This window comes from Ictidomys tridecemlineatus, chromosome 5 (genome assembly GCF_052094955.1).
Source record: "Ictidomys tridecemlineatus isolate mIctTri1 chromosome 5, mIctTri1.hap1, whole genome shotgun sequence".
NCBI lineage: Eukaryota > Metazoa > Chordata > Mammalia > Rodentia > Sciuridae > Ictidomys > Ictidomys tridecemlineatus.
In genome coordinates, this window is record NC_135481.1 from 38,821,187 (window position 1) to 38,834,275 (window position 13,089).

The 13,089-nt window shown below is 36.2% G+C and overlaps 1 protein-coding gene and 1 non-coding gene across 2 annotated transcripts in view; one reads left to right on the top strand and one right to left on the bottom strand.

Annotated features, from left to right (window-relative positions):
• Chp1 (calcineurin like EF-hand protein 1) overlaps positions 1-13,089 on the bottom strand; it is a 48,284-nt gene that overhangs the window by 21,194 nt on the left and 14,001 nt on the right. The window contains exon 3 of the mRNA XM_013359576.4: positions 3,381-3,461. Within this exon, the coding sequence (XP_013215030.1) occupies positions 3,381-3,461 (81 nt within the window). The remainder of the gene's footprint in view (positions 1-3,380; positions 3,462-13,089) is intronic.
• LOC120887023 (small nucleolar RNA SNORA70) lies at positions 8,464-8,602 on the top strand. Its single transcript, XR_005730194.1, has one exon. It is a non-coding gene; the product is annotated as a small nucleolar RNA SNORA70 (small nucleolar RNA).

Consider the following 13,089-nt stretch of genomic DNA (forward strand, 5'->3'; position numbering starts at 1 on the left):
CATAGAGTCTCTTATGTGCCAGACAGAGAGAGTTTGGAGACCTTATTATTATTGTTATTTTTTGTATGAGAGAATGAACCCAGGGAGGCTTCACCACTGAGCCAATCCCCATTTTTTGTATTTTATTTAAAGACAGGATCTCACTAAGTTGCTAAGGCTTTGAACTCATGATCTTCCTGCCTAAGCCTCCCAAGCAACTGAGATTACAGGCATATGCAACCATACCACACCAGTTTGGAGGTCTTCTAACAGTAGAGTTCAAAGACTAGCTCATGAGCCCACTGTACTTGAAAGAATGACCTTTAGTTCTTCCTGGTAGCTATACTGCTAACATAGCAGTAACTGCTCAAAAATATGATCAAGATCTGAGGAATAAAGGAACATGGAATAGGATTCAAGTCATGCCAGAACAAACTGAATAATGAGAACACATATTACTAGCATCATTTCTAACAAAAAACTAAATACCAATGGTCTATTATCAAATCTCAATATTAAAAATCATAATAAAAAAAGGAAACTCTACCTCCATAAGACCACAGGAGAAATGAAAGCCCAAAAGCCAAATATCTATTTCTAATTAAAGCAAGAAGCAACCGGGCATGGTGGTGCATGCCTATAATCTCAGAGGCTCAGGAGGCTAAGATAGGAGGATCACAAGTTCAAAGCTACCCTCAGCAATTTAGCAAGGCCCTAAGCTACTTAGAGAGACCCTGTCTCTAAATAAAATATATTGAAAAAAAGAGGAAAAGGGCTGGGTATGTGGCTCAGTGGCTAAGTGTTCCTGGGTTCAATCCCTGGTGCAAAAAAAAAAAAAACAAGAAGCAGAGGTGTAGCCTGCCAAGATCCTTGATTGTGACATGCAGGCCATAGATTACACTGCTTCCTCATCTGCACCTTGACTAGATTCCTTCGAAACAGACTGGTAAAGAAGACAATAGGTGATAACCACGGTCAAAGAAAATGTGGTTCAGCCTTACAAAACAGCTTTCCACAAGCTGCTTCTTCAAGTAATCAATGTTGACTAAAGGAAAAAGTTGTTTTCTGGAAAAAAGCTGGCACAAAATAACTACTGATTTTAGTTTTCATTGCAAAAGGTTTGGGTATAGGGCAGGGAATGTGGTAGAGTGTTTGTCTAACATATGCAATGGGTTCAATTCCTCCTACCACACACATACACACAAAAGGCTGAAGTACAAAGCATATCTGTGAACATTATTTTTGAACAGGATTCAGTGCTCCACCAGCATTAAAAGGAGAAGTAGATAAATGGAAGAATTCAGCATAAAAAGCATCTGAAATAAACAGGGCAATATAGGGAGAAAGAGAAAAAACTGAGGGAGGGTATGAGATTGCTCAGGGTTAACATGAACCTAAGAGAGTAGGTTTTAGTCTGATTCAATTTCTGACTACAACTGAACCAGCCTTCCCTCTCTGTCAGTCCAATTTACTAAATGGCCAACCCACAATCTCATTTAGCAAATTTCTTTACTCTCAATTGAAAGCTCTAAAATTTCCTCTCCAGCATTTTATCTGATTGTGTCCCCACTGACAATTCCATTATTAAGAACTGGCACCCTACAGCATTTTGGGTCATACAAACAATTCACATGGAACCAAGAATACACTGTTTAGGAGATTACTTAAGACAAGTTTTATGATACATTTTTGTCATGAAAAGTTCTTAACTGAATCAAAAAATATTTACTTGACACTCTGAAGGCAGTATATTAAGTAGCAAAGAACATCAAAAGCCTAGATCTACATTAGACAAACCTAAATGAAGGAGTAATATGCTTGAAAAAGTGTATGTGGTGAGGGGAACTATATCCTTAGCAAATATCACAATAAAATAAAGGCTGTAGAAATGTTCCAGATTAAAGGAGGCTAAAGAGACACCACAAGTGACCAGGACTAGATCCTGAACTGGAGAGGGGTGCAATATTGAAGTATGACTAATATTAAGAAAAAAATAGATAATAAATAAATGAACTGAATAATAAAGTACTGTATCAATGTTAATTTTATAGAAATGGATAATTACTATGAATACATAAAACAATATTCCTATTAGCAAACATATACCGAGGCATTCAGAGGTAAAAGGCCATGACTATGCAACTTACCCTTAAATGATTTAGAAATACAACCATGTGAATACAGACAACAATTATGTAAGAACTTATGTATATGTGTAAACATGTGTGTATGCAGGTGCATCCATATGTGTTTACAGAGAAAGGAGATAAAGAGGGAGATGGAGAGAGAAAGAGTGTGTTGGGGCAAGTAAGGGGTAAAGGTTGAGGAGAGATAGGAAGGCAAGGGAGAACACATGCATGGGCCGCACTATCCAATACTATAGCCACTAGTCATAGTGGCTATGAGCATATAAATCATGGTTAATCTGACTTGTTATATGTCATAAATATAAATTACACATTGGATTTCAAATTTTAATATTAAAAATTTATAATATCTCAGTAATTTTTAATACTGATTTCATACTGAATATAATAATTTTGGGGGTATGTTGGTTAAGTTAAATCAAATGCTTACTGTCAAAGTTCACTTGTTTATTTTTACTCTTTAAATGTGGCTACTAGAAAAAATGTAACTACACATGAGTCTTGAATAGTACTTTTATAGACTAGTTTTGAGAGAAAGAGCACACAAATGAGCCAAATGTTACCAATAAATCAATATATGCATGTGAGTCAAAGATGCAGGAATTCTTTGTAATATTTTAAATTTTGCAACTTTTCTGTAAATTTGAAATTATTTCAAATATTTTTTAATATTTATTTTTTAATTGTAGTTGGACACAATACCTTTATTTCATTTATTTATTTTGATGTGGTGCTGAGGATGGAACCCAGGGTCTCGCATTTCTAGGCAAGTGCTCTCCCGCTGAGCCACAATCCAGCTCTCAAGTAAAATATCTTTAAAGTCCAATTTTACAATAGTGATAAACAGAGATTAATCTAACACTTTGTTTGTTTTGTGGTGCTAGGGATCAAACCCAAGGCCTAATATACGCCGGATAAACAGTCTACTCCTGAGTCATATTCCCAGTCTGTAATGTAAGAATTTTGAAGATAGGATCACATATATATTTAAGTCTAAAAGGGGGAGGAGACAAGGCTGGGGATGTGGCTCAGTGGTAGAGTGCTTGCCTGGCATTTGTGTGGTCCTGAGTTCAATTCTCAGCGCTACCAAATTTAAAACAGAAGAGATGATTTAGATATGATAAAATTAGGAATGCCCAACATAATCAGGGGATTATGTCTGAAATAACTCAAATAATATCATTATTCCAACTCAGTAATTAATTTAGTTTAAGACAGCCAAAGGAAGGAGATCCAACAGCTGCCCCAACTCACCCCTCTGGAAAGAAGGCATTAATGATCCGGTCCCCCAATGGGTTGATGGCAAGTTCTGGAATCCTCTGGAAATCTTCACGGCTGCCAAAAGAATCACCTTGGGTTAGAGATCAATGGCCCTTAGAAAGAACTCTTACATCTGAAACAGGGTACAACCTAAGAAGAATATTACCTCTTGGAATTTATTTTGGGGGCAAATTATACCAAATAATTGCAAAGAATAGCACTTTAATAGCTGCCAAATATTTCTTGCATCAACTCAGGGGTAAAAGTAGCCATATTTGACTATGCCACATTCCAGTGAATTCAGCACACAGGTTACGTCAACAAACCATCTGACAAGGAAATACTAAGCTGTTCCTTAGTAAATGATTCCTTGAAAACTGCCATTCTGTACTTAGAATTTAAATGTGGGGGAAAAGCTTTTTTTTTTTTTTTTTTTTTTTAACTTTTGAGGAGCTGCCACATCCTGGTGAGATCTCAAGCACCAGGCTGTGGTTGTGGCTCAGTGGTAGAGTATTTACCCTAGCACATGTGAAGCACTAGGTTCGATCTTCAACATCACATAAAAAAATAAATTAAATAAGGGTATTGTGTCCATCTATAACTAAAAATACTTTTTAATAATCTCAAGCACCTACTAAATACAAGGAATTCTTAGATGATATTTACATTCAAGGAAAGAATGTGACAACCAAATGATTTCCATATTTCTAGATTTTCCTCCATCTCCTTTTATATTAGAGCTAGAGAAGTATTTGACCATTGAACATGACAAGAGCAGTCATCCTCACACAACTGGGAAGTTGTGTTCAGTGAATATTAGTAGTTATCATTCACCACATATACATCCTGTACTGCTCTAACTTTGTTTATATACAATATCTCATTTCTTCGTGCCAATGCTTTATCTATACCCTTTTAGGGCTGAGGAAACTGAATCAATTGGGATAAAGTAATTTGCCCTTGACACAACTACTAAGGAGCAGAAATGTGATTTGAATCCAACTCTGTAAGTCAAAGTATGTGCCTTAAAAAAAAAAAAAAAAAAACACATTACTTTCCCATGTTAAACTTTTTTGTGTACGGGGGGAGGTTAACAGGGCTTGCACTCAGGGGTGCTTAACCACACTCCTACCCCTTTTAATTTTTTATTTTGAGACAGGGTCTCACTAAGTTGCTTTGCTTAGTTGCTGAGACTGGCTTTGAACTTATGATCCTCCTGACTCAGAGCCACCACATCTGGCTCCCATGTTAAACTTTTTGAAAGAAAGTTGCTCTCTCAAAACATGTTCAACAGACATTTGTGTGTGTGTGTGTATTTTAGTAATTTATTTTATTTTATTTATTTATTTATTTATGGTGCTGAGAATAGAATCCAGTGCCTCATATATGCTAGGCAAACAGTCTACCACTGAGCTACAATCCCAGATCTCAACAGACATTTTTCAAATTTAGTAACTTTTTTTTTGTTGGTGGTGGTGAGATGGAGTTACCCAGGCTTCCTTCAAACGTGGACTCAAGCAATGATCCCATCTCAGCCTCCATGCAGTCGTGACTACAGATGTATGCCACCATAACTATTTCAAGTTCTTAATAGTCACTCCTAAAAACCTTCTTTAGGGGCTGGGGTTGTAGCTCAGTGGTAGAACACTTGCCTCGCATGTGTGAGGCACTGGGTTCGATTCTCGGCACCACATAAAAATAAATAAATAAAGATACTGTGTCCATCTACAACTAAAAAGAAAATTTTTTAAAAGTCTCAGAATATATATACATATATATATATATATATACACACACACATATATATATATATACCTTCTTTAGATGACATCCTGTGCCAAAATTCAAAGTTGTATAAAACATATTTGTGCAGCACTCTTCAAGAATAGCAATGTTGCCAGGTGCAGTGTTGCACACCTATAATCCCAGCAGCTCAGGAAGCTGAGGCAGGATTTTGAGTTGAAAGCCAACTTCAGCAACTTAGTAAGGCCCTAAGCAACTCAAAGAGACACTGTCTCTAAATAAAATACAAAAAAAGGTTGGGGATGTTGCTTTGTGCACTCCACCCCTGAGTTCAATTTCCAGTATCAAAAAGAAAAAAAAAAAATCTATGTCATAAAGGGTGAAGAAAAGCAGAGGGGCTGAGGTAGAGCATGTACTTAGCATGCATGAGGTCCCAGGTTCAATCCCTACCATTATAGAAATAAACAAAAAGAGAAAGGCAGGAGATTGTTCCAGATCAAAGGAGACTAAAGAGACTAAGCCCAACTGATCCCCTGGACTAAGGAAAAAAACTTCTATAAACAACATTATTAGAAGATAAGTGAAAATGAAACATGAATTATACAGAATATGGACATACTGAATATGGAATATTACATACTAACACTGTATAAAAATGCTACATTTCTTGATTTTGATCTGAGACTATCCTTGTAATAGGAAATAGTCTGAAATATGTAAAAAAAATGTGAACAATTGTTACTCTGGGTATCAAGTATACAAAAGTTTTTTATACTGTTCTTGTACATAGCAATATTCTGTAAGTATGAAACTACTTCTAGATAAAAAGTTATAAAAATACAAACTTCAATAAATCTGATTCTTGCCTCTTAGAAGTTTACTAATAGAAGATAAATACGTCGTTGCTCTGTCTTCTTCATACTAAATGCTAATGAAGGCAAAACAGCATGAAATGCTCCTGTTTTATTCAGAAGTCTTCACACTCTGTTCCTCTTATGGTTTAACATTTACATGGTACTTAACAATTAGCTCATCTTTACTACCTCTGGAGACAGGTAGAAACTGCCCTACTTGACTAAGCACAAAGCCCTGGAACAATAACTCTGGACTTTAATCTTTCATGATCACGTAGGGTAAAAATTTTTGTAACAATGAATGACACAAAAAAGCCATTCATAACTGAATTTCTTAAAATGTGTGAGGCTTTGGATTCGATGCCCTTTACCAAAAAAAAAAAAAAGCTAAAAGATAATCACTTAAGTCCTGATTATTTAACTCAACAAATATGTACCCAGCTTTTATTAAACAATGTCATGAAATACAAAGTCCATATTATCACCAAAATGTAGTTCTTCTTGTTTGACCAAGGTTAAAAAAAAAAATCAATATTCCCTTTTAAATTAAGACTAAAGCTGATTTGAATTGCATGGTTACATACTTAAGTTTAATGTCTAACAAGCTTAATAATTTTAGCTGAGAAAAGACACTTTTAAACACCAGGTCTAGTATCAATTTTGGGGCACACAACTTAGCCTGAAACCCTCAATCTCAATAGTGGGATCTAGATTTGGACTTTTCAATATTAACAAGGACTTAAACCCTGTCCTTTGATACTATCTAGTTCTAGTTTTACTTTTTTGTTTTTATATACAAGTGCTTCCAGTTACCAGACCAAAGGGAATATTATTTAAAACATCAAAGTTAAAATGACAGAGTATTAAAAACAGGTTTTCAACTGTTGAACAATATACAATTGTATAGAACATCTAAAATATGGATTGTCTGAGCAGTTTTTCTAAAAGTTAATTTCTCAAATTTGCCAACAAATCCAATCCCAACAGAGAAAAATTAAATACTCCAAAGGGGTCTACACGCAAGTGTAAAATTCATTTGAAATAAATGTGAACTCATTACAAAACACACCAACATTATATTTAGCCTTATAGCATACCTAGGAAGTTTTTTTGAGAAAAAGACATTGTTACTATTAGTAGGCAAGTCCACAAATGAAACCATATACAGTGGCAAAATGCGGCCAAAAACTTCCTCAGGAGCAGTGGTTTTCCAGGCATTCAAAAGCACAAAGATGCTATGAAAAGTCAGTTTGAGAGAGACTGTGAGTAAACAGAGGTGCTAAACCTCTATACTGATTTCTTTCATTGTGGAAGTTCCTTCTCTATTTTCTCTCTCCTTTTTCTTTTTTTTTTAAATTGTTGTTTTTTGTTTTTTTCTTCCATGCTGGAACCAAACCAGTAGGTTCGCACATGTTAGGTAGGTGCTATACAACTTAGCTACATCCCTAGCCCTAGTAAAATCCCTTCTCTTACACAGAGAGTTGATCTCACAGGAACCTATTTATATTTCAAGTACTCAGAGGTTGATGATTTATATGAATTTTACATAATGAGGTAAATAAAATCTGTTAAGTTGACATTAAACACACATTCATTTGAGAACACAGCCAGGCATGGTGGCATACACCTATAATCACAGCTATTCAGGAGACTGAGGCAAAAGGATCTCAAGTTCAAGGCCAGCCTGAGCAACTTAGTGAGACCCTGCCTCACAATAAAACAAAACAGGCTGAGGATGTAGCTTAGTGATAGAGTACTTGCCTAGCATGAACAAGGCCCTAGGTTCAATCATCAGTACTACAGAATTAAGGGAGAGGGTGGAAGGAAAGTATTAGGGAATGAGATTGATCAAATTATATGGTGTGCATATACAAGTATGGCATAATGAATCCCACTATTATGCATAATTATAATGTACCAATAAAAAAGAGAAAATAATAAAGTAGTTTAACAGATTAATTATATGGTACAACATATTAACACTGAAACAACAATATTTTCTAATACCTAAAGTATTTAATTAATATTTTAAATTCAACTGACAAGATCATTTTGTTGTTATATGATAACAGAATTTTTTCCTATACAGTGCCAATAAATGTTCAAGCCAGTATTTGCTAGTTTATCCACTGTTTGCTAGTTTAGTGTTCCAGGGTCAGACTGGATTATCTGCAAGGCTGCATTCTGACTTTTGGTTGAGAGTGGTGTGTACATACACATTCACCTCCTCTCATTCTTTAAAACTCCCGGAAATGTCAGCCAAAAGGTATACATGGGAATATATCCACAGTATAAACAATCAAGACAGCAGAAATGTACTAAGTAGCTGAGGTATTCTAATAAATTCTGGAATTCAGAAGGCAGATGTGGATGTTGTAACAGAAGTTTGAGCAGAAAGGGTGCAGCAGAGTTGAGAAACATTCTGCCCTGCAGAATTTCACTAAGGCACCATACTCAGTTGCAAAGTAAGGGAAGTAGTATTAAAAGTAATTAATTAAAGGATCTTTTAAAGAATGGGCCCAGGGGATCCAATGTGCAATGACTGCAAACAGCAATCTCCCCAATGGTTTATAAAGCCTGCTGCTTGTACAGGTTGCCCAGGGGACCTTGGAGGCAGCACTTTCCAATGGATATTCATGTCTCTGATCTTTTGTTGTGCCCAATTTAAGCTTAAGACAAGTATGTGGAGTGCCTTTGAAAAACCTAAGAACTGGCTGGCTAGAGTTATAGACAGTGGTAGAATGATTGCCTAGTATGCACAAGACCCTGGATTCTATCCCCAGAACCCCCCTACACACACACACACACACACACACGCATTCACGAGAAAAGAAAAAGGAAAAGGAAAGAAAAACCCTAGGATGATGATCAGGGTTCACAATAGCCAAATCATAATGTCCAACTGCAGAACAAGGATAGAGAACCTACATTTGAGCCACATTCAAGTTCCCTGGCCACCAAAAGACCCACATCTCAATGAAGTGAAATTTTACCATGATTAATGTGGATGAATCTTAAGATATAGAGGCTATGAAGCAGGTTATCATGGATGACTGTAGGGTCACATATATCCCCAATCTTGATTCCTCAGACAAGTGGTGGGCCTGGGATTCATGAGGTCTTCATTGTGCTTCCCACTCCTTATGTACATCCATTAATAAATTATATTTCCATCTAAAAAATTTTTTAAATTGTGTATGCACCTAAAAATAACAATGAGTTGGTTGCCAACTATTGCCAGTGCCCATTCCAGGCATACAAAACCAAAGCAATCATAGAAATATTTTATCCAAATAATGGCATCTAAGTAAGATTTCTAAGATTATAGTATATATTATATTCTATGAAATACCAACCTAAAATTATGGTTTGTGTAAAAAGGAGTCTATAGCAGAAGAGCAAATCAATTTGACAAATACTGTTTACAATATTCTCCCTTGGAATTTCCAATTATATATGAATATATTTAAAGATGTGGGTAAAATACTGTCATAAAGAAGCTTTAAACCAGGCTGGAGATGTGGCTCAAGTGGTAGCGCGCTTGCCTGGCATGCATGTGGCCCGGGTTCGATCCTCAGCACCACATACAAACAAAGATGTTATCAGCACCACATACAAACAAAGATGTTATGTCTGCCGAGAACTAAAAAATAAATATTAAAAAATTCTCTCTCTCTCTCTCTCTCTTTAAAAAAAAATAAGAAGCTTTAAACCTCATTTATCAAACTTTTCACATATTTTTTAATACAATACCTATTGACAGACCAAGGAATCTATTAGTCTATAAAACATACTTTAGGGGCTCGCATTGTAGCCCAGTGGTAGAGCTCTTGCCTAGCATGTGTCAGGCACTGGGTTCAATTCTTAGTATTGCATATAAACAAACAAAAATAATGGTTCATAAACAACTAAGAAAAAAGATACATGTATGTATACATATGTATATAAATATATATTTAAAGAACATACTTTAGAATGAATCTAAAAACACTTTGAAGAAGCTCTATTATAACCAAAGTTTTTTATAGATCGTATTTTATGTTCTATTGAGAAATAATCATTACAAAGGAATGTGAAATGCCAAGAATCTACACTAGAGCTTCTCACTCTGCAGAATTTGGCTTCATGTCACAGATATGGACACATTACCTTTATTTTACTTATTTATATTTATGTGGTGCTGAGGATGGCATCCAGTGCCTCATGCTTACAAGACAAATGCTCCACCACTGAGCTATGACCTCAGCCCAGGCCACAGATATGGAGAGGAAAGATTAAAAACGGTTGAAAAGCCAGGTGTGGTAGTGTGTACCAACTACTCAGGAGGCTGAGGTACAAGGATCACCTGGGCTTGGGAGGTTGAGAGTTAGGCCAGCTCAGGCAGCAGAAACCCCATCTCTAAAAAAAAAAAAAAAAAAAATCATAGAATGAAAAATATTTCTCCTAACACACCCAAATGCCTTCTTAAGAAGGTGGAATCTGTTGTAGCTAATACAAAATTGGAAGTCACTAACTTTCAGCAGAACACACATATGGATTCTGAAAAGATAAAGTTCAAACTGGAAGAAAAGGCTGCAAAGAGCTGATTTGCTCTGTAGTACCAAAGAATAAGGGTTCACCAGCTAATTTCCATGGTTAGAGGGAGTAGGAGAGTAGTTGGCTGGAATCTGACCAAGGCTAGAGGTTGAGATGTTTCTCACTGGAAGCTCAGCCAGTGAGAAATCTCTGAGAATGAGTGGATTCATCAAAATGAGTAACATAAAATGTGCTAGTTGCTTATTATTTGACATATTATTTGGTCTATTCTAATGGGATAATTTCCTTTTTGTAGTCAAGGTGGTTTGGTGTGTCTTCATATTCAAATCCACTCATAAGAATGATCAAAGAACAGGTTTAAGAATTAAAGCTTGGTGAAGCTAAGTACAAAAAAAATCAGATTCAGAGGACTGTGAAATCAAAAATTACCCATCACTTCCTACCAACTCTTCTCACACAAAGAATTTGTAGAAATCAGCACTGAGAACTGTGGCTAGCACATTTATAGGTACTCAAAAATCCCTAACAAATGAGCAAATGAGTCCACCCATTTCCCACAGAGTACAAAATGGTGCTTTAGTGGTCGAGGAAATTTTTTTTTTTTTTTTTTTTTTGGTACTAGGGATTTAACCCAAGGGCACTTTTCCACTGAGCCACATCACTAGCACTTTTTAAAAAAAATATTTATTCTAAAGTTTTTAGGTGGATACAACATCTTTGTTTTACATTTATGTGGTGCTGAGGACCAAACCCAGTGCCTTGTGCATGCTAGGCGAGCACTCTACCACTGAGCCACAACCCCAGGCCCTTTTGAGACAAGGTCTCATTAAGTTGCTTAGGGCCTCACTAAACTGCTGAAGCTGGCCTTGAATTTGTGATCCTATGAGCCATCACACTGGCAATTCAGAGGCTGTTGAATTTGTAATCCTTTTACTTCCATTTTCTGGTGGGATTACAAGCATATGCTACCAGGCTAGGCTTCAGCAAATCTTACCTAGACTTTAAAGAGTACATGACACTAGCTGACATCTGAAATGTTTTCTCATTTTATAAAAACTTTTCCATTGTTTTCCAGCAAAAAGTGGGAATAATGAAAACATATACATTTACGAGTTGCCTATTTTCTACAAAGAAGAAAAGAACTTGGAATTAACATAAGTTCTCTATTTTTATTGAGTAGTTCAATGTGAATTTATGAGGAAGATATAAATCCAAACTCAAAGGAATGATTAAAGTATTAAAGCTGTTTCATTCCAATATCTTTCCATACCACCATAGTTGTACACATGAATCCTGGCTAGTGTCCTCAAGATCGTCAAGACTGCTAAAAGGCAAGCACATGGTTCTTATTAGGCCATGTTCAAAGCCATCATCTGGTTTCCTCCTAACTATGATGATGAAGCATGGATACACTAGCAAATTGTAAATTACTAATGGTCACTGAGCTTGGAAAATGCTGTGAAACTTACAGGCAAGTTAAGCAAGTGTGGAATGATCAGTTCCAGATTATCTATCTATCTATCTATCAATCTATCGGTATTGAGTATTGAACCCAGGAGCCCCTGCTTAACAACTGAGCCACATCTCCAGCCCTTTCTTATATTTTAATTTAGATACAGGATCTTGCTGAGTTGCTTAGGGCCTCACTAAATTACTGAGGCTAACCTTGAACTTGCAATCTTCCTGCTTCAGCCTCCCAAGCCACTGGGATTACAGGCATGCACCACTGCACCCGGCTCAGCCCCAGATTTGATGTGCAACTGAAAGACCTAGAAAAATGAGAGAATGACATGCTACCATCCTATCAGTTTGGTTTCACTGTTCTGAGAGCCTAAGATGGCATTATGGACCACGAAGAAGCAAGATGAAAAAATGAAAGGAGAGAAAATCCTGCAATTCTCTTCTTTTTTTTTTAAAGGAGGAAAATTTTATTTGGGGCTCACAGTTTCAGAGGTCTCAGTTCGTAGATGGCTGAATCTATTATCTGGACTCAAGGTGAGGCAGAACCACATGGTGGAAGGGTATGGTAGAGGAAAGCAGTTCAGGATGTGGCACCAGAAAGCAGAAAGCCTGCAATTCTCTAAGAATATAATATATATATATATATATATATATATATATATTCAAATAAAATGCCTCAATTGACAAAGAGAAAAATAGAGGTTTCTACTCTGGTTACCTTTCGAGTACAAATCCATATAGTTTTTTTTTTAAATATTTATTTTTTAGTTGTATTTGGACACAATACCTTTGATTTTTTTTTTTAAGCTGTTGATGGATCTTTATTTACTTGCTTACTTATATGTGGTGCAGGGAATAGAACCCAGTGCCTCACACATAGGATGCAAGCACTCTACCACTGAGCTACAACTCCAGCCCCACAATACCTTTATTTTATTTATTTATTTTTATGTGGTGCTAATGAGGATGGCATGTGCTAGGTGGTGCTCTACCACTGAGCCACAACCCCAGCCCAATCTATATAGTTTTAATAGTATCTTCAACAAATGATGCTGGGACAACTGGATATCTACATGCAAAACATGAAGATGGACTCATACTGTATAGAG